The sequence below is a fragment of the Primulina tabacum genome, chromosome 3 (genome assembly GCF_025594145.1).
Source record: "Primulina tabacum isolate GXHZ01 chromosome 3, ASM2559414v2, whole genome shotgun sequence".
In the NCBI taxonomy this organism is placed as follows: Eukaryota; Viridiplantae; Streptophyta; class Magnoliopsida; order Lamiales; family Gesneriaceae; genus Primulina; species Primulina tabacum.
Window position 1 is genome coordinate 7056600 of NC_134552.1, and position 20955 is coordinate 7077554.

General features: G+C 31.7%; 2 protein-coding genes and 1 pseudogene across 3 annotated transcripts; 2 read left to right on the forward strand and 1 right to left on the reverse strand.

Moving 5' to 3' along the window:
- The first annotated feature begins 9528 nt into the window (after positions 1-9528).
- LOC142539728 (protein DELAY OF GERMINATION 1-like) lies at positions 9529-10741 on the forward strand (annotated as a pseudogene).
- A 133-nt stretch (positions 10742-10874) lies between these two features.
- Positions 10875-14857, reverse strand: LOC142539727 (protein disulfide-isomerase-like). 2 transcript variants are annotated; one of them, XM_075645381.1, is made up of 11 exons: positions 14556-14857; positions 14004-14034; positions 13605-13892; positions 13339-13524; positions 13118-13243; positions 12704-12838; positions 12489-12608; positions 12232-12349; positions 11842-11954; positions 11322-11559; positions 10875-11095 (listed from the first exon to the last, which is right to left on the reverse strand). In XM_075645381.1, exons 1-10 carry the CDS (start codon positions 14744-14746, stop codon positions 11326-11328), a joined length of 1542 nt encoding a protein of 513 aa, XP_075501496.1. In that variant the 5' UTR covers positions 14747-14857; the 3' UTR covers positions 10875-11095; positions 11322-11325. The 2 variants fall into 2 exon arrangements, with proteins under 2 accessions (XP_075501496.1, XP_075501495.1); XM_075645380.1 differs by having other exon boundaries at positions 10875-11111; positions 14556-14844.
- Positions 14858-16123: 1266 nt separating this feature from the next.
- Positions 16124-16906, forward strand: LOC142538342 (uncharacterized). Its single transcript, XM_075643684.1, has one exon. It carries the CDS (start codon positions 16124-16126, stop codon positions 16904-16906), a length of 783 nt encoding a protein of 260 aa, XP_075499799.1.
- Positions 16907-20955: the final 4049 nt, after the last annotated feature.

Genomic DNA, 20955 nt, shown 5'->3' on the forward strand with positions numbered 1-20955 from the left:
CCTAGATCCTTAGAATTCACTTCACAGGCATTCCATCTGCCTGGGAAAAATATACAGAAGTATAATAATATAATATTAATATGCTTGGTAAATGTGAATGACTGCGGTAACAAAATAAGAATAATACTAAAAACACAACAAATATTTCGTATAACCATGTTTAAAATAATTACATTGTAAGATTTTGTTATTATATAATAAGATTTTATTATTATAAAATGAGATTTTGTACTGAATTTATATTGATAAATTGAATTTTGCATTAAATTTTTTATGTTGTAAGAATTGTTGTACAAATTTGATTGTACATGTAAAATTAAATATTCCTAACTTCATTCTTTACAAGGTGGTACACACATGAATAATGCTAATGAAATTATATGAATAGTCATTCTATTTTGTTGATATCAATAACATAAATAAAATAAATCAATCATTGATTCACATCTTTATTTCATTTCGACATATATTTTTTATTCATGTCTTATTTTATTGTTAAGTACCAAACCATGACCTCTTAGAAATTTGGTGTCATGAGCCCCATAATTACGTGTTGGACATGTGAGACTTTTTCTCGGCGCAAGTGTGCATATTGAGGGAGATTTTCACAAGTGGATCTTTTGCAAAACTAGACCTCTTAGATTATACTCCATCCCTTCTTCCGTTCCATAGACTTGAACGACTTTCTACATATATTAAAAAAATTATTAAAAAAGTCAACTTCACAATGGATTTTTTAATAGAGAAATTAATACTTAATATGAAAATCGCAAAATTCCTTTTAAATTAATAAGGTATATATCCATTTTACAAATTGTATCAGCACCGAACACCGCTGTTCTGAATAATTACAAAGATTAGACCTTCTTGATATCAGAAAATCATGCAACTCCGGACCCCTCTTTTCTGTTGAAAAACTGGCATGCAATGATAACCGAGTGATCCACATTCGTAGCTTTAGTGCATACTAGCAAGAAGCACGTGCGATGCACGTGAATATTTAAAATATTTGTGACTAACTCATCAAAATATTATCAAAACTAATGAAATAATAATATTGATAATAAAATATAACCCATAATATTCAATTTAAATATTATTTAACCTCATACAGAATTATTTTACCTTTTGCTTTAGAATTATATATTATAGATAAATTAATTTTCATATACATTAGTTAATAAATAATTTTTTTAAAAGTATATAATTTATATTTTTCATTAAGCCATCAATTACAAATATATATATATATATATATTATGTATTTGTATGTGTTCAGTGATTGTATATTACTGGGATCAGAAAAGAATTTAGTTGGGGTGAATAAACTCTTTTAAAAATATTTGCTTTTAAAATTTGTCTTCAATCGTTTTTAGGCGGTTGAAAGATTTTCTCAAACGGTTAGAATATGAACCACGTGAAAAGTGTGAAAGACGATTCAATATTTCTAATATTTTCAACCGGTTGACAATCTAAACAACAAGATATAGTTTGAAATGTAAAAACTTGTGAAAAGTAAAGACACGAGAATTTATGGATGTTCGGAGAAAAACACTCATACTCCTTCTTCCTCTGTAGGAAGGATTCCACTAAAACACTTGTCTGATATATATATTTTTTTTAAAAATTGCTACTAAAATATTTAAATTTTTTATTATAGCTAGCTCTCTTAATTTTTCTATCAGATTCATATTTTATGATATTATTAATATATTAACATTCATGATTATTGATATAAATTATACTAAAAAATTTATTAAATTATTTATTTTCAATTCTTAGTAAAAAAATTATAAATATATTATTATTATTAAATTTTATATTATTATATACTTATCATGTTATTGTATTATTGCATATATAATTATATTTTCTTATATCTTCTTGTGATAATATGATTTATTATTTAATCAGAAACTACATTAAAATATAATAACAAAATTGCATTAAAATCATAAAATAACATGTAGAAAGAAAATTAAAAGGATAAAATATTTAAAGTTAGTATAAAGATGAAATATTTGAGAAAATTAATATAAGAGTTACATTTTATTCTTGAAGTGATATAAATTATTACAATCAATGTATATTGTACTGAAAATTTATTAGCATTTGTTAGACTATTAATTATATATTATGTGGAATAATTAGGCTACTAATTAATTATATATTAGGCGGAATAAATAAAAAATTTTGATATTTCATTTTTACACTTGCAACAATTAGAAATTTACAAATATATCTTTATTGAATCTAGGATTTGTATTGATGAGGAGGTCATTTTTATTTTTTGACAATTGGAAAACATGGCTAATGATCTACACTTTTGTAGGTATATAGATAAAAAAATATTTTTTTATCAAAGATATATTCATTTTTAATGCATAGATTTCCTATAAATTGTGTAGAAAATTTCCATACAATTAATCTAACAACACACAATTTAAGGGGGTAGTAGAAAATTTACAATGAAAAACTTTGTTATTCTTTTTACACTTTTATAAGTATAATAGTTAAATATATATTCTTTTAATATTTTTAATTATTTTTTAAAATTAAAAAATCTATTCTTTTAATATTTTTTCTAAGAATTATGTATCAAGAAAATGTTATTTCTCTAATGTATTTTTATTATCAAATATCAATTCAATTTTTATGTAACATTATTTTCAAAATTTATTTTGTTACAAATTTCTATTAAAAAATAAAAATACTATTATGATCTTCATGTATTTAATGATTGTGTAGAAAATTTTTCATACAATTAATCTAACCACACACAATTTATGGGAATAGTAGAAAAGTTACAATGAAAAACTTTGTTATTCTTTTTACACTTTTATAAGTATAATAGTTAAATATATATTCTTTTAATATTTTTAATAAAAATATATATTTTATTAAAAAAAAGCTATTCTTTTAATATTATTTGTAAGCATTATGTACGAAGAAAATATTATTTCTCTAATGTATTTTTTATTATCGAATATCTATTCAATTTTTATGTAATATTATTTTCAAAATTTCTTATTTTACAATTTTCTATTAAAGAATTTTTAAATTACAAAATTATGATAACTGATTTTGGAATTGAGACTAAGAAAAAATTTAGTCTGATTTTGGTTCTACTGTTCTTGAGAACCATTGTCAGGTTTAGCTTTAGACATTTAATTTAATGTCTAAATCTTAATCAATCTTAGTAGATATTTCGAATATCACCAAATTTGTGTGTGCTGAATTTATAAATTTGTCGTATGTATAATCTTTTTTAAAAGTGCTACTAAAATCTTTACTTTCTTACTATAGTCAAACTCGGTGTTCCATGCCGGTGACCGGCTCTGATACCATTATGTCACGCCCAAAGCCCGGACCCGCGGATGCGTGACTGCACAACGGACCCCTATAGCAACAACTTCGTATTCGTCCTCGCTTTACGAAAATGATTAACCCAAGTTGCTATAGAAGTCCATTGTAAGCCATTATAAACTCATTTTAAATCTTTCATTTTTCAGACGTGGGACAAGTGTATTACATTAATAAATTTGAATTAGAACAAATTATAATTACTTAAATATAATAATATTTTTCAATTCAATTGATTATTATTAGAAGGTTATCAATAAATTAGATTAATATCGTGCCTAACTTCTTCAAATTTTTTTTCTTTTTTTGTTAATTAAAAACAATTAAATTCAACATCACAAAATGGTGATGCATGATATAATAAATAATAATGAGATAGTAATAACAATGGATAATCAATTCTTATTAATTATTAATCAGGATGGTCAAATCGCGACTCATGATAATAAGAAATATTTTAGAGGTGCCAGATGAATGATGATAATGTCATATTTATAATGGTCTAATTTTTTTTCATATTTTAAAATTTATTATATCATATTAATTTAAGTGATATAATTGTCTTAACTTAATTGTTTTACAATTGTAAATAGATATAATTATATATTTCTCTATACAAATTCAAAGGCATCACAAAAATAGAAATTTAGAATTTTAACATAAAATATAAAAAATTAATTATAGATTATTTTCTCCCTCTCATTTAAATTTTAATTTGTATATATTATTTGCATAACTGGTAATTCTCATTACACCAACCACAAAATCTCTTGTGAGATGATCTCACAGATCAATTTCGTTGATCGAATATCTTATTTGGGTCATCCATGAATAAAATATTACTTTGTATACTAAGAGTGTTACTTTTTTTTGTGAATATCGGTAGGATTGACCTGTCTCACAGATAAAATTCGTGAGATCGTCTCACAAGAGACTTACTCTACACCAACATAACTTCCAATTTAGTTATGGTAACGTTATACTAAGAATTATTTGTAGGAATATCTTGCTCTCACTCCTTTTTGACTCATTTGTGTCATTTTTAAAACAGTTTCATAATAATTTTATCTATGTACCATTTGACTATACTTTTTTCTTTATATAATAGATACCGTCATTGATTTTTTTTAGAGAAATAAGCTGAAAAAGTATCAATTGTGATAACATATGTGAATAAGTTCAAGATATTTTTTTTTGTTCAAATAAGTGTTTATTGATTTTTTTATTTAATGTTTGATTACCTTTTTGTCAATATAATTTTCATAATATACTTGTATGTAAATAACTCTAAAAATACAAATAAAATGTCATGTCGTTATTGTTATGATTGAGTACTATTTGATAATATATAAATACGAGGAGACTTTAATAAAATAGAATCTATGAGAGTAATTAAAACAATTAATAATTCAATTTATTTTTATTTATTATCAATATTAGTGGGAAAAAACTAATGAAAAAATCGATTGATTTTCTATATATTTCTTTCTCATTTTAGCAACTGTACAAAAATTGAATTGAAAATAAAATTATATTTAATCAAAATTTTAAATCAATTTTGTCAAACTATAATTTTAAATCAATTTGAATTGATTAAAAATAATTTTATTTTCAATTCAAATCGTTTTATTTAATTGAAAAGTAATAATGATTGCTAAAAAAATATACAGAGTGAGTAAAATCTTTAATCCAATGGTGACACTCAAGAGGCTCTAAATGAAAATTATGAAAGGGTAATATCAATTTTTGAATGAAAGGTTAACAACAATTTTTGAATATTATTTATAAGGCTCTATATAATGAATATACAATTGTCACATACAAAGATTTTATTAATAATGATGAAATTAATATAGGATTTACATTTTATTATTGAAATGATATAAATTACTACAATCAATGTATGTTGTAATGACAATTTAATAGCATTTGTTACAATTTTACATATATATCCTTATATGATTTTTTGAATTCATATTAATAAGAAGACATTTGTGTCTTTTCACAATCGGAAAATAAATGAGTGATCCACACTTTTATAGGTACTAGTATAAAAGCACGTGCATTCGCACGTGAACCCATATTCTAAATAACTAAAAAATAAATTAATAATAAAAATATTTTTAATCCTTGCATAACGTGATTCAATCTATCAAACAACATTTAATTCGGAAAAAGATAGATTAAAACAAATTATAAGAATTTGGAATAATGATTTATCAGATTAAGTAATAAATTAAACTAATATAACAATACAAATACAATGATATGAAAGGATTTGAATTGATTAAGCAATATAAGAGTGTACATAGAATTATATGAATATATTTTAATTAATTACTTCGGAGATTAAAAAATACCCGATCCCAAATCCCAACCCGAAAAAATCGGGGTTCTCGTCCCCGTTTCGGGTTATCCCCGCAGGCCGCAAGGTCCCAAACCCGTGGGGAAAGTTGTCATCCCTAACTCCTTCTATGTCCTAGATATATTTGCTTAAAGCAGTGAAATAAGAAAACTTCATTTCCAACAATGTTATTAAATGGAGATTCATTTCATTAAATTAATAATTGAAATATCACTATTCTATCTCAGAAAAGAGAAAAAAATATCACCACTCTAAATTAATCTTCAGTGTCATGTATCATCATAATCATTATCCTCTCATTTTTTTAGAATTACATTTGCTAAGGTTCGAAGCTATTAACTGAAAATTTGAATTCGTTTTCACTATATATTTATATTTTAAGATGTTTCTTACTATCGTTTGAAAAGTAAAATCATGTACCCTACTAATGAATTCTATATATATTGGACATTAAAAAGTTAATAAATTTGAATTAGAATAAATTATAATTACTTAAGTATAATACTATTTTTCAATTGATCAATTGATTATTATTAGAAGGTTATCAATAAATTAGATTCATATCGTGCCTAACTTCTTCAACTTTTTCTTCTTTTTTTGTTAATTAAAAACAATAAAACTTAACACACAAAATGGTGAGACATGAGATAATAAATAATAATGAGATAGTAATAACAATGGATAATCAATTCTTATTAATTATTAATCAGGATGGTCAAATTGCGACTCATGATAATAAGAAATATTTTAGAGGTTCCATAAGAATGATGATAATGTCATATTTATAATGGTCTAACTTTTTTTCATATTTTAAAATTCATGATATCATATTAATTTAAGTGATATAATTGTCATAACTTAATAATTTAAGTGATATAATTGTCATAACTTAATTATTTTACAATTGTAAATAGATACAACTATATATTCCTCTATACAAATTCAAAGGCATCACAAAGATAGAAATTTAGAATTTTAACATAAAATATAGAAAATTAATTATTGACAATTTTCTCTCTCATTAAAATTTTAATTTGTATATTATTTGCACAACTGATGATTCTCATTACACCAACCACAAAAACTCTTGTGAGATGGTCTCACAGATCAATTTCGTGGGTCGAATATCTTATTTGGGTCATCCGTGAAAAATATTACTTTTTATGCTAAGAGTATTACTTTTTTGTGTGAATATCGGTAGGGTTGATCTGTCTCACAGATAAAATTCCGTCTCACAAGAGACTTACTCTACACCAACATAATTTTCAATTTAGTTATGGTAACGTTATACTAAGAATTATTTGTAGGAATATTTTGTTCTTACTCTTTTTTGACTCATTTGTGTCATTTTTTAAAACAATTTCATAATAATTTTATCTATTTACCATTTGACTATACTTTTTTTCTTCATATAATAGACGACTTCATTGATTTTTTTTAGAAAAATAAGCTGAAAATGTATCAATTGTGATAACATATGTGAATAAGCTCAAAATATTTTTTTTGGTTCAAATTAAGTGTTTATTGATTTTTTTATTTAATGTTTGATTACCTTTTTGTCAATATAATTGTCATTATATACTTGTATGTTAATAACTCTACGAATACAAATAAAATGTCATGTCATACTGTTATGATTGAGTACTATTTGATAATATATAAATATGGGGAGACTTGAATAAAATTGAATCTATGAGAGTAATTAAAACAATTAATCATTCAATTTATTTTATTTATTATCAAAATTAATGGGAAAAACTAATGAAAAAATTGATTGATTTTCTACATATTTCTTTCTCATTTTAGCAACTGTACAACAATGTCATGACATTATTGTTATGATTGAGTACTATTTGATAATATATAAATATGGGGAGACTTAAATAAAATAAAATCTACGAAAATAATTAAAACAATTAATCATTCAATTTATTTTATTTATTTTCAATATTAGTGAGAAAAAACTAATGAAAAAAATTGATTGATTTTTTACATATTTTTTTCTCATTTTAGCAAATGTACAACAATATTTTTCTAGTATCATATCATCCTATGTATCTGGATGAACAATTCATTTGTCCACACTTTTATAGGTTATTCTGATTCAAATTTATTAATTTTTTTATTAATATTATTTAAATTCATAATTAAATTTAGATTTATAATATCTTATATTTGTTCATGTATTTAGAAATTAATTGTTTGACAAAATAGATTTAAAATTTTGATTAAATATAATTTTATTTTCAATTCAAATCGTTTTATTTAATTTAAAAGTAATAATGATTATTTTTTTTAATTTTTCATTTGTCAATATTTAATTTAGAATATATTTGAATGACTCTTCGTTCAAAGTACGCAGATACTTTATCATGGGTCCTTTATATATATAATTTTTTGAAGTTTTTTTTAAAATCTAATTACATTAAAATTTATTTTTAATAATTCATTGAATGTATTCAAATGATAGTGAAATAGAACAATAAATAAAGTAATTAATTTAATTTAGAATTTAAATGAAAGTCCAAGAAAATTATTAAAATGGAAAAAATAATTGATATTAATATTGAGTAAATTTAATAGTATATTTTTTAAAAAGTAGTTCAAACATTTAAGAACATGGAGATGACTTGTTTGCTACATATAAATTAAAATATAAATATAACTCAATTTTATTTCTCACGCTTATTTACAACAATTAAAAAATTTTTCTATCATCCACATTTATATTTATATATATAATGAAATAATTTTTGTAAATGAAGTATGACTTAATTAAATATTATTAGAATGAAAGAAAGACAAGGGAAGAAAGTCAAAATCACAAAATCATAACCATAAAATGTGGTTAATTAGTATTAATTATTAGACTAAATGTGAAATTACCACATATGTTACTTAATAATGAAAATAAGTAAGCATGTAAATGATAATTATGCCCGTTCACAATTGGAAAAGAAGCTATTAACATAAAATTTGAATTCATTTTCACTATATATTTATATTTTAATTTTTTTATTATCATTTGAAAAATAAAATCATGTATACTACTGATGAATTTTATATATATTGAACATTAAAAAATTACTAAATTTGAATTAGAATAAAATATAATTACTTAAGTATAATAATATTTTCCAATTCATTTGATTATTATTAAAATGTTATCAATAAAATAGATTCAACTTGTGCCTAACTTTTTCAATTTTTTCCTTTTTTTGTTAATTTTTTTAAAAACAATAAAAGAAAAAACTAATGAAAAAATTGATTGATTTTCTACCTATTTTTTTCTCATTTTAGCAACTGTACAACAATATTTTTTCTAGTATCATATAATCCAATTCATTTTTCCACACTTTTATAGGTACTTCTTATTCAAATTTATTAACTTTTATGATTAATATTATTTAAATTCACAATTAAATTTATTTTTATAAAATATTATATTAGTTCATGCATTTAGAAATTAATAGTTTATCAAAATAAATTTAAAATTTTGATTAAATATAATTTTATTTTCAATTCAATTCAATTCGTTTTATTTAGTTTAATAGTATTTTTTTAAAAAAATTAGCTCAAACATTTAAAAACATGGAGAAGAAAGTCAAAAGCACAAAATCATAACCATAAAATGTGGTTAATTAGTATTGATTATTAATTAATAGATTAAATGTGAAATTACCACATATGTTACCTAATAATGAAAATAAGTAAACATGTGAAGGATAATAATGTCCGTTCACAATGAGAAAACATTTCTATTATTCACACTTTTACGGGGATATAGATATAGATTATTGCATAAGTAATGGATCCCTCGCCGCTTATTGCAAATGCTCGAGGAATGGTTTCCTCGAGGGGGGTATGTCCACCAAGTGGTTGGCAAAGAACCAGCTGTACGCCTGTACCTTTAGACTTCACTCGCCGCCATGTCATTTCCGACCAACAGCAGAGTATACGTGGAGAATGCACTCAGAAACATAACCCAAGAATGCGATAATTTCCAAAAGTTTTTCGAGTATTGGCTCGTCGAGCAAAGCCAGCATCTTGAAGAACTTGTCTCCGCCTTGAGGGAGTACGAGCAGCGAGGGCGGGGGAGAAATAACCCACCAGGAACGGGAGAGGGACGACGAGAGGATCCTACGCCCAGTTATCGAAAGTGTAATCCAGCATTACGAGCATTACTACAAGGCTAAATCGATATGGGCGAAACTCGACGTACTGTCGATGTTTAACCCCTCGTGGAGAAGTAGTCTTGAGGATGCTTTCCTATGGATTGGCGGGTGGAGGCCCAGTATGGCCTTCCACTTGCTGTACTCCAAGTCCGGGCTGCAGTTTGAGGCCGGGCTCCAAGAACTGATGCGAGGACTCAGCACGGGTGACTTGGGCGACCTTTCGCCAGGTCAGCTATTACGAGTGAATGAACTGCAGCAGGAGACTATACAAAAGGAGGAGATAACTGAGAAGCAAGCTAAGCTGCAGGAGACGGTGGCTGACTCGACTATGGTCGAGTTAACTCATTCTGCTACAGAGCTGACGAGGAAGGGGGAAGGTGCATTGGATGAGGGGTCGCATTGATGCGACTTCGATACAAGGAGGCAGGCCTGGGCAGACTCCTACAAAGGGCAGATAATTTACGGTTGAAAACTCTGAAAGATATAATGGGCGTTCTGAGTCCTAAACAGGGTGTGCATTTCTTGATTGCTGCTGCGGAGTTGCACTTGAGGGTTCATGAATGGGGGAAAAGGCGGGATGCAAAAAATCAGCAGCAGAGAGAAATTGGTAGCAGCTAGGGACACTAGGCGATGATAGCTAATAGATGTAAGGATAAGTAATGTGGCTAGTAGGATTCACAGTTTTTCCCTAGAATGGTAATAATCTACAGCAGAATGTAGTTGTCGAGGTTGTTTGCAGATGGAGTATTTGGTTGCCGTTCTACTGTTTTGGCGAATATGGAGATCTTGGTTTTTGAATAGCACTTAACCCAGTAACGTGAAACTATATTTGCCATGTGAAACTATGTTGTCTTTTGAATGGTCCTCTGCCCGGATTTCATCTTGGTCGAGTAGTGGTTAACATAAACCTTTTTTCCAATAAAATAAGCCTTCTATTTTAAGATCCAATAAAAATTCGAGGATACATAGAGTTTCTTTATGATGGAATAATCTGAAAATTGATGATAAATTATGTCCCATTACAGAGATGGTACATGATGGTTAACCAGAGAACACCGTAGTTCTAACTTCTAACTTCCACTAGCAATACAACTACTTAGCTCATACCATTTTATTTAAAATAGAAGGAACCCGCCGAACAAAGACATCATCAGTCCGCCCCCCTGTGGTATAGTCCTCATCTTCGCAAACCCTGGCGTCAAGATAGCCTAAGATTTCAAATACAAGAACTTCCTTCAGAATTAATCAAATTCTCAAAACAAACGGAGTCTAGAACACTATGAAATTTAATGTTTTTTCCACTGAAAATGCATTGCTTGCTTAATGAGGAACGAATTTGCTGCAGAAGCATAACATTATGTGCTTTTGGTTTTGCTGCAGAAGCAAAACACGAGCCACCAAGTTTACAGAATAAGTACCTTCTCATAACTCATCCTTGACAGAAGCTTCTTTTGTTGACTCAGATTTGATAGTCTCTGATTCAGTGGAGGTCAATCCGGCAGGCTTATCCCTATTATTTTGAATAAACTGTATTATGTCCTCTTTTGTTCTATCCCCGTCATATTGCGACAGGTTACCACTTGCTGATCTGAAGTAAATAGTAGGGAATCCTCTAACTTCAAAGGAGTCATTTGGGACATCATTAACAGTCGCATCCTGAGAAGAGACACCATAAATGAATCTATTTTAGTTGACGTTGAACTATATCTTCGCCATTTAAAAGGGTGGAGAAATGTAGGAAGTGTTTACAGAACGAGCAAGTGTGAAAACACATTTTTCATACCTAGTCGAAATGAACTTAAAAAAACTTTGATTGAAACCACCAATTTTCCCATGGTATATTGGCAAGTGACTGCCAGCGAGTCAGTGAAATCACGCATGCAACCATTACACTACTGCATGCTTGGAAGAACAGGTCAGGAAGACGGGGAATCTTACTAATTTAGCAATCAGAACATCAGAATCCTTCTCAAACGAAATAGCAACTTCTTCCAAAATTGGCGCCAGCTTCTGGCAGTGCCCACACCAGGGTGCATAAAACTCGAGCAGAACTGTATTAAAAACCGTAAGATGATCATGATTTCCGACAACGTAAAATTGCTTCATTATTGCTCAAAGGCATTCTTTATCTTCCCAGGAGATTAGTTAAGTGTTCAAACTATCGAGGAAGGTATTTCCTCATGAATCAAAAACCCAAATGACAGAACTAGATGACAAATTTTTCGAATTTCTTTTTAAAGACCAAATACTGAGTAGCAGAGCTAGTATGAAACGATAGAGGTATGAAAATCAATTTAGATGCCGATAATTAAAAGGTCATATACAAACCATTCTTTCCAGAATTAAAAACCATGTCCTCTAGACTGGCGGTAACAACCACCTTGACTGGTTCATCATTGACTTCAGGGATAGGTCCTGATTTGATGAAAGGCTTCACTAGCCCATTCTGTCAGCATTGGAAGAAAAAAAAACACAAGCATTAATTCAACGATTGATTTAATGATGTATATGCGAGGAGGTGGAGATCCCCAATCCAAACCAGATTTCTATCACTATAGGCTACCACCAAAAGGCAAAATAAATACCGCATAATCTTTCACCCATGACCCAATTTGATCGGGCTTTATGTTTGCGTTGAGATACTTCTGTCCCTTGGCTTTCTGTATGATAAGCAAAGGTGCGTGCTCCAACTTAAGCCCAAAGTACTGCCATCCAGAATATAATGATAAATACATTTAATCTTTAACTGCTTATGTAAGAAGAAAAGGAGAGCCAAAAGGTGTATGGACAGAGTGACCACCTCGAAAGCTCCTTGACCAGCATCAATGTCCCCCAACAGAAAACTTATGCCTTTTCCTTTGTATGAGGCAGCAACATCCTTGTAGATTGACTGGAAAGCATCATGCTCTGTACTGAAGTTGACAAACAGCATGGCCTGTGCACATAACATCGCTTTTCCATAAACATAAAACCTTCGATAATGTCCAGAAATTGATCTGAAGCAGCAGAAGATGCTTCCAGGACAAATGAATTAGCATGTGGATAAAATATTACACAATATTCCCCGTTGACGCTTACAACAATAACTTTGGATGAATACCACATTTCATTCAAGTATTAATTATGGAGAGATTTTTTCTAAGTCAGCCACATCGAGGAAAAAATTTCATGCATATTATCAATTATCAAGCCGCTATAAAAAAAAGAATTTTACCTTGTCGTTGCCACCGTTGAAGAATTTGCTAACATAGGTGTGACTGTTTGGATCACTAGTCCAGAGAGTTACAATTGGAATGGTAGATTCTTCAATGAATTTCTCCATACCATCAACTTGAAAATCCTGCAAATCGTGATTGAAAGAATATTTCACCATTGAGGAACTCTAATGAAAGTCCGGCGAAAAATCGTTTACTGGAATTACAGCATAAAAATTACCTGGAAATCAACGACTAGTTCATCAAATGGCTTAAGCAAGCGAAGAGTTGGCTTGCTGACGGATTCACCCCGCGGAATGAATTTAGAGGACAGAGTATGACCAAATGCATAATCAGAGCGCAGCTTCTCGGATAAAGCCGTGAAATTCTCAAATTCCTCCCCAGAAAATTTGGGAAACACCCCGACCTGGTAGACGACATTAACAAACTTATAAGAATTGGATCGTAAACCCCGAAAAAAGATGTTTTTAAGGAAAGGGTATATACAATGAAAACACTCTGGTCATCGATAAGACTTCCAGCATCTTCCACTGAATTAATTTCAGCAGATGCAGGACCAACTTGTTTCTTCAAATAACCAACAATGCCATCTGCCTCACGCGGGCCTTTATACTCTTGAATGCTTTTCCCACCATTTCTTAAGATTTTAATGGTAGGAAAACCTTGGATCTGGTATTCAGTGGCTAATTCCCTGTTTGATTCCTCACTGGCATCGATTTTAGCAAGGACAATGGGTGGTTCATGGCTGCTCAAAACAGATGCTGCTTTTTCATACTGAAAAAAAGGTCATCAACAAGAAGACATTACAAAAATTAACTAAAAATTCAGCATAAAAAAATAGAAAACAGGAGGCAAAAAAAAAAGCGCGACAGCAGAAATAATTACCTCCGGTGCAAGAGCCTTACAATGTCCACACCTGTTACAGAAGTAAAGAAAGGAAATTATTATAAACATGTAATCAAAGCACACAGATACAAGCATCAGTCCGAAAAATGCCAAAAGCTAACGTTGAAAAATCAAAATGTGTCCCACAATATGTATATATGATTTCTGCTCGACCAAAATTAAGATAAAGATCCCTTGCTATTATAAAGGGAGAAGATAAAGATATTTAAACACAACTTCAGTTTTTGAGATTACAAAGAACAAGCGCCCTTCTGATTTTGCACAGACAATTTTTTACTGAACACTCACTGAAAAGATTTGTACTCAAAATAACGACAAACATAAAAAAAAAAGTACAAATCATCAGTGAATAAACAGAAAAGTGATCTATCGCTGAATTCCTTTTTCTTCCGATGAAAAAACAACAAAGTTAACTTCTTTTCTCCACATAGTCAAAAACGATGCAAGATCCGATTACATAAACAACGAAAAACAATAATCAAGATCAATATAAGAAACACAAACAAAAACACATCCACGCGTATGATATACCAAGGAGCGTAGAACTCGACGACGATGAAATCGTGTCCCTCTACGACGTCAGAGAAATTCGAGTGGTCCAGAGTCAAAACTTTCTCCACTTCCGCCTCCACCTCCGCCTCCGCCTCCGCCGCCGCCGGAGACGAGCACAAAAGCACCACCAACGAGATAAATAAAACGCAAGCCCAAACCCTAGCCTCCATCACCACCACCTTGTTTGTCAATTCCACGGGCAATTCTTGCGTGAGAATGTGGGGAAGACGAGGAATGGAAATTTCATGACAGTAGGAGACTGTTATATAGAGTTGGCACGGAAGAAACCCACGTGTCAGTATTCATGACGTGGACGTAGATGATTGGATAAAGGGACGTAGAGATTTTGAATATTCGTAGGGAAGATGCAATATAATAATAAGTAAAATGGATTTCCTGGTATTTATAGTCAAGATTTTATTTTTGACTCTTGTCCGATTAATTTTGGTAATTTTATTATTCATATTCTCACAATATTATAAATATATGTATATTTCAGTATATAATATTATACTTTCCATATGAATTCGCATTCTTAATTTTAGGGAGACATACAAAATTATAAAAAGTTAAATTGTCTGGATTTTATAATAATTTTCCATCTATAAATTATGTATGTATATGACGTAAAATATAAGCATAAAAAAATTTGGTACGATTGGGGTAGAATTCCAGTTTGACGTGGCGAGGGGATACTAGTCTTCTTATTGAACTATTCGAACGTGGAAAATTGTAGAGTATTCTTTCGTGAGACGGTCTCACAAATTTTTATGTATGAGACGGGTCAGTCATACCGATATTCACAATAAAAAATAATACTCTTAACATAAAAAGTAATATCTTTTCATGGATGACCCAAATAAGATATATGACTCACAAAATACGACTCGTGAGACCGTCTCACGTAAATTTTTGGCGTGAGACAGATGGCTAAAGCTATAGAATAAGAACAAGGTTGTAATATTAAGAAGTAACATAACTAATAAAAAATAAATTTTAGACAAAAAAATTAATATTTTTATAGATAGGTCGGGTTGAATCAAATATCAAGTCTGACATGAGTTTTTATGTTATTAACAAATATCTCCTCCAAAATTAATATTTTTTTACAAAAAATCAATGGTGGGTTTTATACCAGAGAATTTTTATTTATTTGAATTTTTATGAGTCAGCTGGAGCAAAACAATTTTTGTGATTTATGAATGGTGCTAATTCTGCTTGTCACGGTAGTTCTCTATTGGATTTTGTTAATCTCTGCCAATGACAATTCGAGCTGACTGTTAGTGTTCATCTTGACAGTTGGCACTCATCTTGACAGATTAATTCAAGTAGTATTAGTTAGTTTGTTTTTTAACTTGCACATATAAATAGGTCAACTCTTGTATTTTTGGGACAATTCATTTTTCAATAATATCAGATTCATTTCCTTCTTCTTCCCTTCACGGCAAGCTCCTCATAACCGTCAATGGCAGATTGATTCAGATTGGAAGCATCTTCAAACATGGTATCAGAGCTTTGATTGCTTCCGCACCTGATCGTCTTCATTCATGGCTGTGAATCCGCTCAACATTAGCTTCAATGATCCTCTTTATTTGCATCTTTCGGACACTCCTGGAGTTTCTCTTGTACAAGATCCATTGATCGCTAATGAAAATTATGGTGTGTGGAGTCGTGCAATGTTACTTGCATTGCGTGCTAAGAACAAGCTTGGTTTCATCACTGGATCTTATCGAAAACCAGCAGAAAATCACCCTACATTGCATCAGTGGGACCGATGTAATGCTATTGTTCTGTCATGGATCATGAGCTCTGTTTCAAAGGAAATCTTCAGTGGTATTATATACTGTACAGAGGCTGATATTGTTTGGTCGGATCTACAGGAGAGATTTGATAAAATTTGTGGATCAAGAATTTACTCGCTTCATCGTGAAATTTCACTTTTTTCACAAGGTGCTTCCAATATTTCTACGTATTTTTCGCATCTGAAGAGGCTATGGGATGAATATGCTTCACTTGTTACACTACCGTCTTGCAGCTGTGATACTGCCAAAGCTTATGTTGAACATGATCAACATCTCCTTCAATTTCTCATGGGCTTAAATGAAAGCTATGGACACATTCGGAGTCAAATCCTTCTAATGACTCAATTACCATCAGTCAATCAAGCTTATTCAATTCTCAGCCAAGAGGAATCACACAGAAATGTTCTCTCATCTCCTGTTAATATGCATACAGCAGCTTTTTATTCCTCATTGAGCAGGGGGAATGACTCAATGAAATGTGAGAATTGCAAAATTCCAGGTCACACAAGGATCAGTGTTTTCGTTTAATTGGCTATCCTCAAGGACATGACTCGGTGAAATGTGAGAATTGCAATATCCCTGGACACACAAAGGATCAGTGTTTTCGTCTTATTGGCTATCCTCCTGGCCACAAGTTATATAAAAGGTTTCCACAAAATAAAAATAACAAATTCAACCAGAAACCTTTCAAGGCATCTGCAAACCACACTGTTGCAAGTCCTGCTGCTTCTGATGTCTCTCATGAATGTTCTAAGGATGTATGCACTATGGCTCATACATTTACTGATGATCAGTATCATCAAATCTTACGGCTACTAAATCATTTTCCTTCGCCTACGGAACCTACAACAAACTTGGCAGGTAACTTTACTAGTCTAATGACACTTACTGAACCTGATGAATGGATTTTGGATAGTGGTGCAAATGCTCACATTACAGGTACTTCAAGTGTTTTGCAAAATCCTAAGCCATGCGATTCATCTACTAGTTCTGTCAGACTACCGAATGGTAAAACCACCATCATTCTCTCTACTGGTTCTGTTAAAATTTCCCCTTCTTGTACTCTTCCAAAAGTTTTACATGTCCCTGACTTTAGCTTCAATCTTATATCCATCTCTCAATTTACCAAAGACCATCAATGCTTTGTTGTATTCTACCCAAATTTTTGCTTATTTCAGGACCTCTTAACTGGGAAGATCATGGGGACTGGTAAACAAAAGCATGGATTATACTACCTTGATCAATTCCCAGTCAATATAGCTTCTGTAGCTCACTCACCCTTAAGGCCCTGTATTAGTTCTTGTAATAACTCGTGTCTGTCAAATCCTTGTGTTTTTTCTGCTTGTAAGGATGATGATATTGATACATGGCATAAAAGATTTGGCCATTTGTCTATTTCGCGTCTACAATGCTTACCTTTTATCAAAGACAAATCTCTTACAATGCATTGTCCTATTTGTCCACTAGCAAAACAAACCAGAAATCCTTTTCCTACTCGTGAACGATCAAAGTCTACCCGTATCTTTCAATTACTCCATGTCGATATATGGGGTCCCTATAGAACTCAGACTCACAGTGGGGCACGTTTTTTCCTCACATTAGTTGATGACTTCTCGAGATGCACATGGGTTTTTCTCATGCAATTCAAATCTGATACCCTACAGATTTTAAAAGGCTTCATGGCCTTTGTCTCAACTCAATTTAACCAGCAAGTTCAGATTCTTAGGACTGATAATGCATTAGATTTTTTTAATAATGATTGTAATTCTTTTCTCACCTCATTGGGGATCATTCATCAAAGCTCTTGCCCGTATACACCCCAACAAAATGGCCTAGTTGAACGAAAACATCGGCACATTCTTAACATAGCTCGAGCCATCAAGTTTCAAGCCTCAATACCTGATCCCTATTGGGGTGACTGTGTTTTACATGCCGCCTACTTGATCAATCGAATTCCAACACCGTTGCTAGGTAATCGAACTCCCTTTGAAATATTATTCAACAAGTCTCCTTCTTTTGGCCACATCAAAGTGTTTGGATGTCTCTGTTATGCTTCTAACCCCAAACCAATTGATAAATTTGATGTGCGTGCAAAGCCTTATGTCTTTCTTGGCTATCCCCTTCACCAAAAAAGATACAAGCTTTTAGATAAATCGACCAACCAATTTGTTGTGTCTCGAGATGTCATCTTCCACGAGGATATTTTTCCTTTTTCAACTGCTCATTCACCACTTCACAATGTTCTCCATCCATATTTTTTTGATCATGATGATTTGTTCTTGTCCTCGTCATCAAATTCTCCTACTGTTGATGATCATCCTTATGTTCCCATGCCATCTCCAAATTCCCAGGTTGGCATTCCATCTTTAAGACAGTCTACTCGAACCACCAAACCTCCTATTTGGACCAATGATTACATATGCTCCACTATCTCCTCAACCTCATGTCCTTCCACAGCTCACAACATCTTTAAATATCTCTCTTACAACAAGATATCCCCATCATACCGATCCTTCTTAGCCTCTGTTTCTAATCTCACTGAACCACAATCCTACCACGAGGCAGCTTCTGATCCGAATTGGCGTGAAGCCATGGCTAAAGAGATTGCAGCCTTGGAGACTAATAACACATGGGAAATTGTTCCTTTGCCCTCTGGCAAAAAGATGATCGGTTGTCGATGGGTTTATAAAATTAAATACAAAGCCGATGGGAGCATTGAACGTTTTAAAGCCCGCCTTGTCGCCAAAGGCTATACGCAACAGTACGGAATTGATTATGAGGACACTTTCTCACCCGTAGCAAAAATTGTCACTGTTAGGTGTCTTCTTACTGTTGCAGCAGCCAAAGCATGGCCGTTACATCAAATGGACGTAACAAATGCGTTCTTACAAGGTGATTTGGATGAAGAGATATACATGTCCATACCGCAAGGATTTGATAGACAGCCGGGGAATTTTGCTTGCAAGCTTCGTAAATCGCTTTATGGTTTAAACCAAGCATCTAGACAATGGAATTCAAAATTTACTCAAGCACTGATACAAGGTGGTTTCACTCAATCCATGTATGATAATTCACTCTTTGTTCAGCAGCAGGGGTCCTTGATCACTGTACTTTTAGTCTACGTCGATGACATCGTTATTACTGGAAATAATGAGGATGTCATCGCAGCTCTTAAGAGTTATCTTCACGCTACTTTTGACATCAAAGATCTTGGGCTCCTGAAATTTTTTTTGGGCATTGAAGTGGCTCGTTCTAAGGCTGGAATTTGTTTGAATCAACGCAAATATGCTCTTGAATTACTGTCGGAGGTGGGCATGACTGGGTGCAAGCCCTTTGACACTCCTATGGAGCAACACCTGAAACTCACCACACTTGAATTTGATCACTCTAAAAAATCTGCTGGATCTTCCTCTGCATCTGATCCACTATTATCTAATCCCTCAAGTTATCAGCGCTTGATTGGTCGACTTATTTACCTCACCATTACTAGGCCTGATATTTGCTATGCTGTGCAAGTTCTCAGCCAGTTCATGCACGCCCCAAAGAAATCTCATTTGCTTGCTGCTTACCGCATTGTTGGATATATAAAGCGAACTCCTGGATTGGGTTTTTTTCTATCATCTACCAATGACCTTCAGTTGTCTGCATTTTGTGATTCTGATTGGGCCTCTTGTCCCATGAGCCGCAAATCAACTACCGGTTATGTCATCAAACTTGGATCCTCCACCATTTCATGGAAGACAAAGAAACAACACACTGCTTCCCGTTCATCAGCTGAGGCAGAGTATCGTTCCATGGCCATGACAGCGTGCGAAATCGTTTGGATTCGAGGCCTTCTTAGTGACTTGGGAGTTATTGTGAACACAGCTACGCCTCTTCATTGCGATAATCAATCTGCTCTTCATCTTGCTGCCAATCCAATTTTTCATGAAAGATCCAAGCACATTGAAGTCGATTGTCACTTCATTCGGGAAAAGATTAAGAGCAATGTAATTCGTGCTGTTCATATCTCCACACGGGTTCAACCAGCTGATGTATTTACCAAAGCTTTGGCCTCTGATCAGCATCATTTTTTGATCTCCAAGCTTGCAATGCTCAACCTATTCCAAGCTTGAGGGGGGCTGTTAGTGTTCATCTTGACAGTTGGCACTCATCTTGACAGATTAATTCAAGTAGTATTAGTTAGTTTGTTTTTTAACTTGCACATATAAATAGGTCAACTCTTGTATTTTTGGGACAATTCATTTTTCAATAATATCAGATTCATTTCCTTCTTCTTCCCTTCACGGCAAGCTCCTCATAACCGTCAATGGCAGATTGATTCAGATTGGAAGCATCTTCTAACACTGACCGCCTTCTTTCTCCTTTCTGTCTATTATTTTGCAGAAAGCTGCCAAGAATGGCCTTCATATTCTTGTCGGAGGCATCTGTGCATTGACAGTGGTGGTTTTCTTTCGTTTTGTAAGTTCATGTACCTAGGATTCCCTTGAATAGAGTTACTCTTTGAGGAGTCATTAAAATGCATTGCATTTGAGATATATTCATTATTCTGCAGTTATCATCTGGCCAAACAATGA

What these genes read in the sequence shown, in the direction of transcription:
- LOC142538342 (XM_075643684.1), top strand. Translation starts at nt 16,124, where the DNA reads ATGGCTGTGAATCCGCTCAACATTAGCTTCAATGATCCTCTTTATTTG.
- LOC142539727 (XM_075645381.1), bottom strand. Translation starts at nt 14,746, where the DNA reads ATGGAGGCTAGGGTTTGGGCTTGCGTTTTATTTATCTCGTTGGTGGTG. An exon ending in ATGACCAGAGTGTTTTCATT is followed by an intron (nt 13,525 to 13,604) that starts GTATATACCCTT and finishes GTCGTCTACCAG; the next exon opens with GTCGGGGTGTTTCCCAAATT. An exon ending in CATGGGTGAAAGATTATGCG is followed by an intron (nt 12,350 to 12,488) that starts GTATTTATTTTG and finishes CAATGCTGACAG; the next exon opens with AATGGGCTAGTGAAGCCTTT.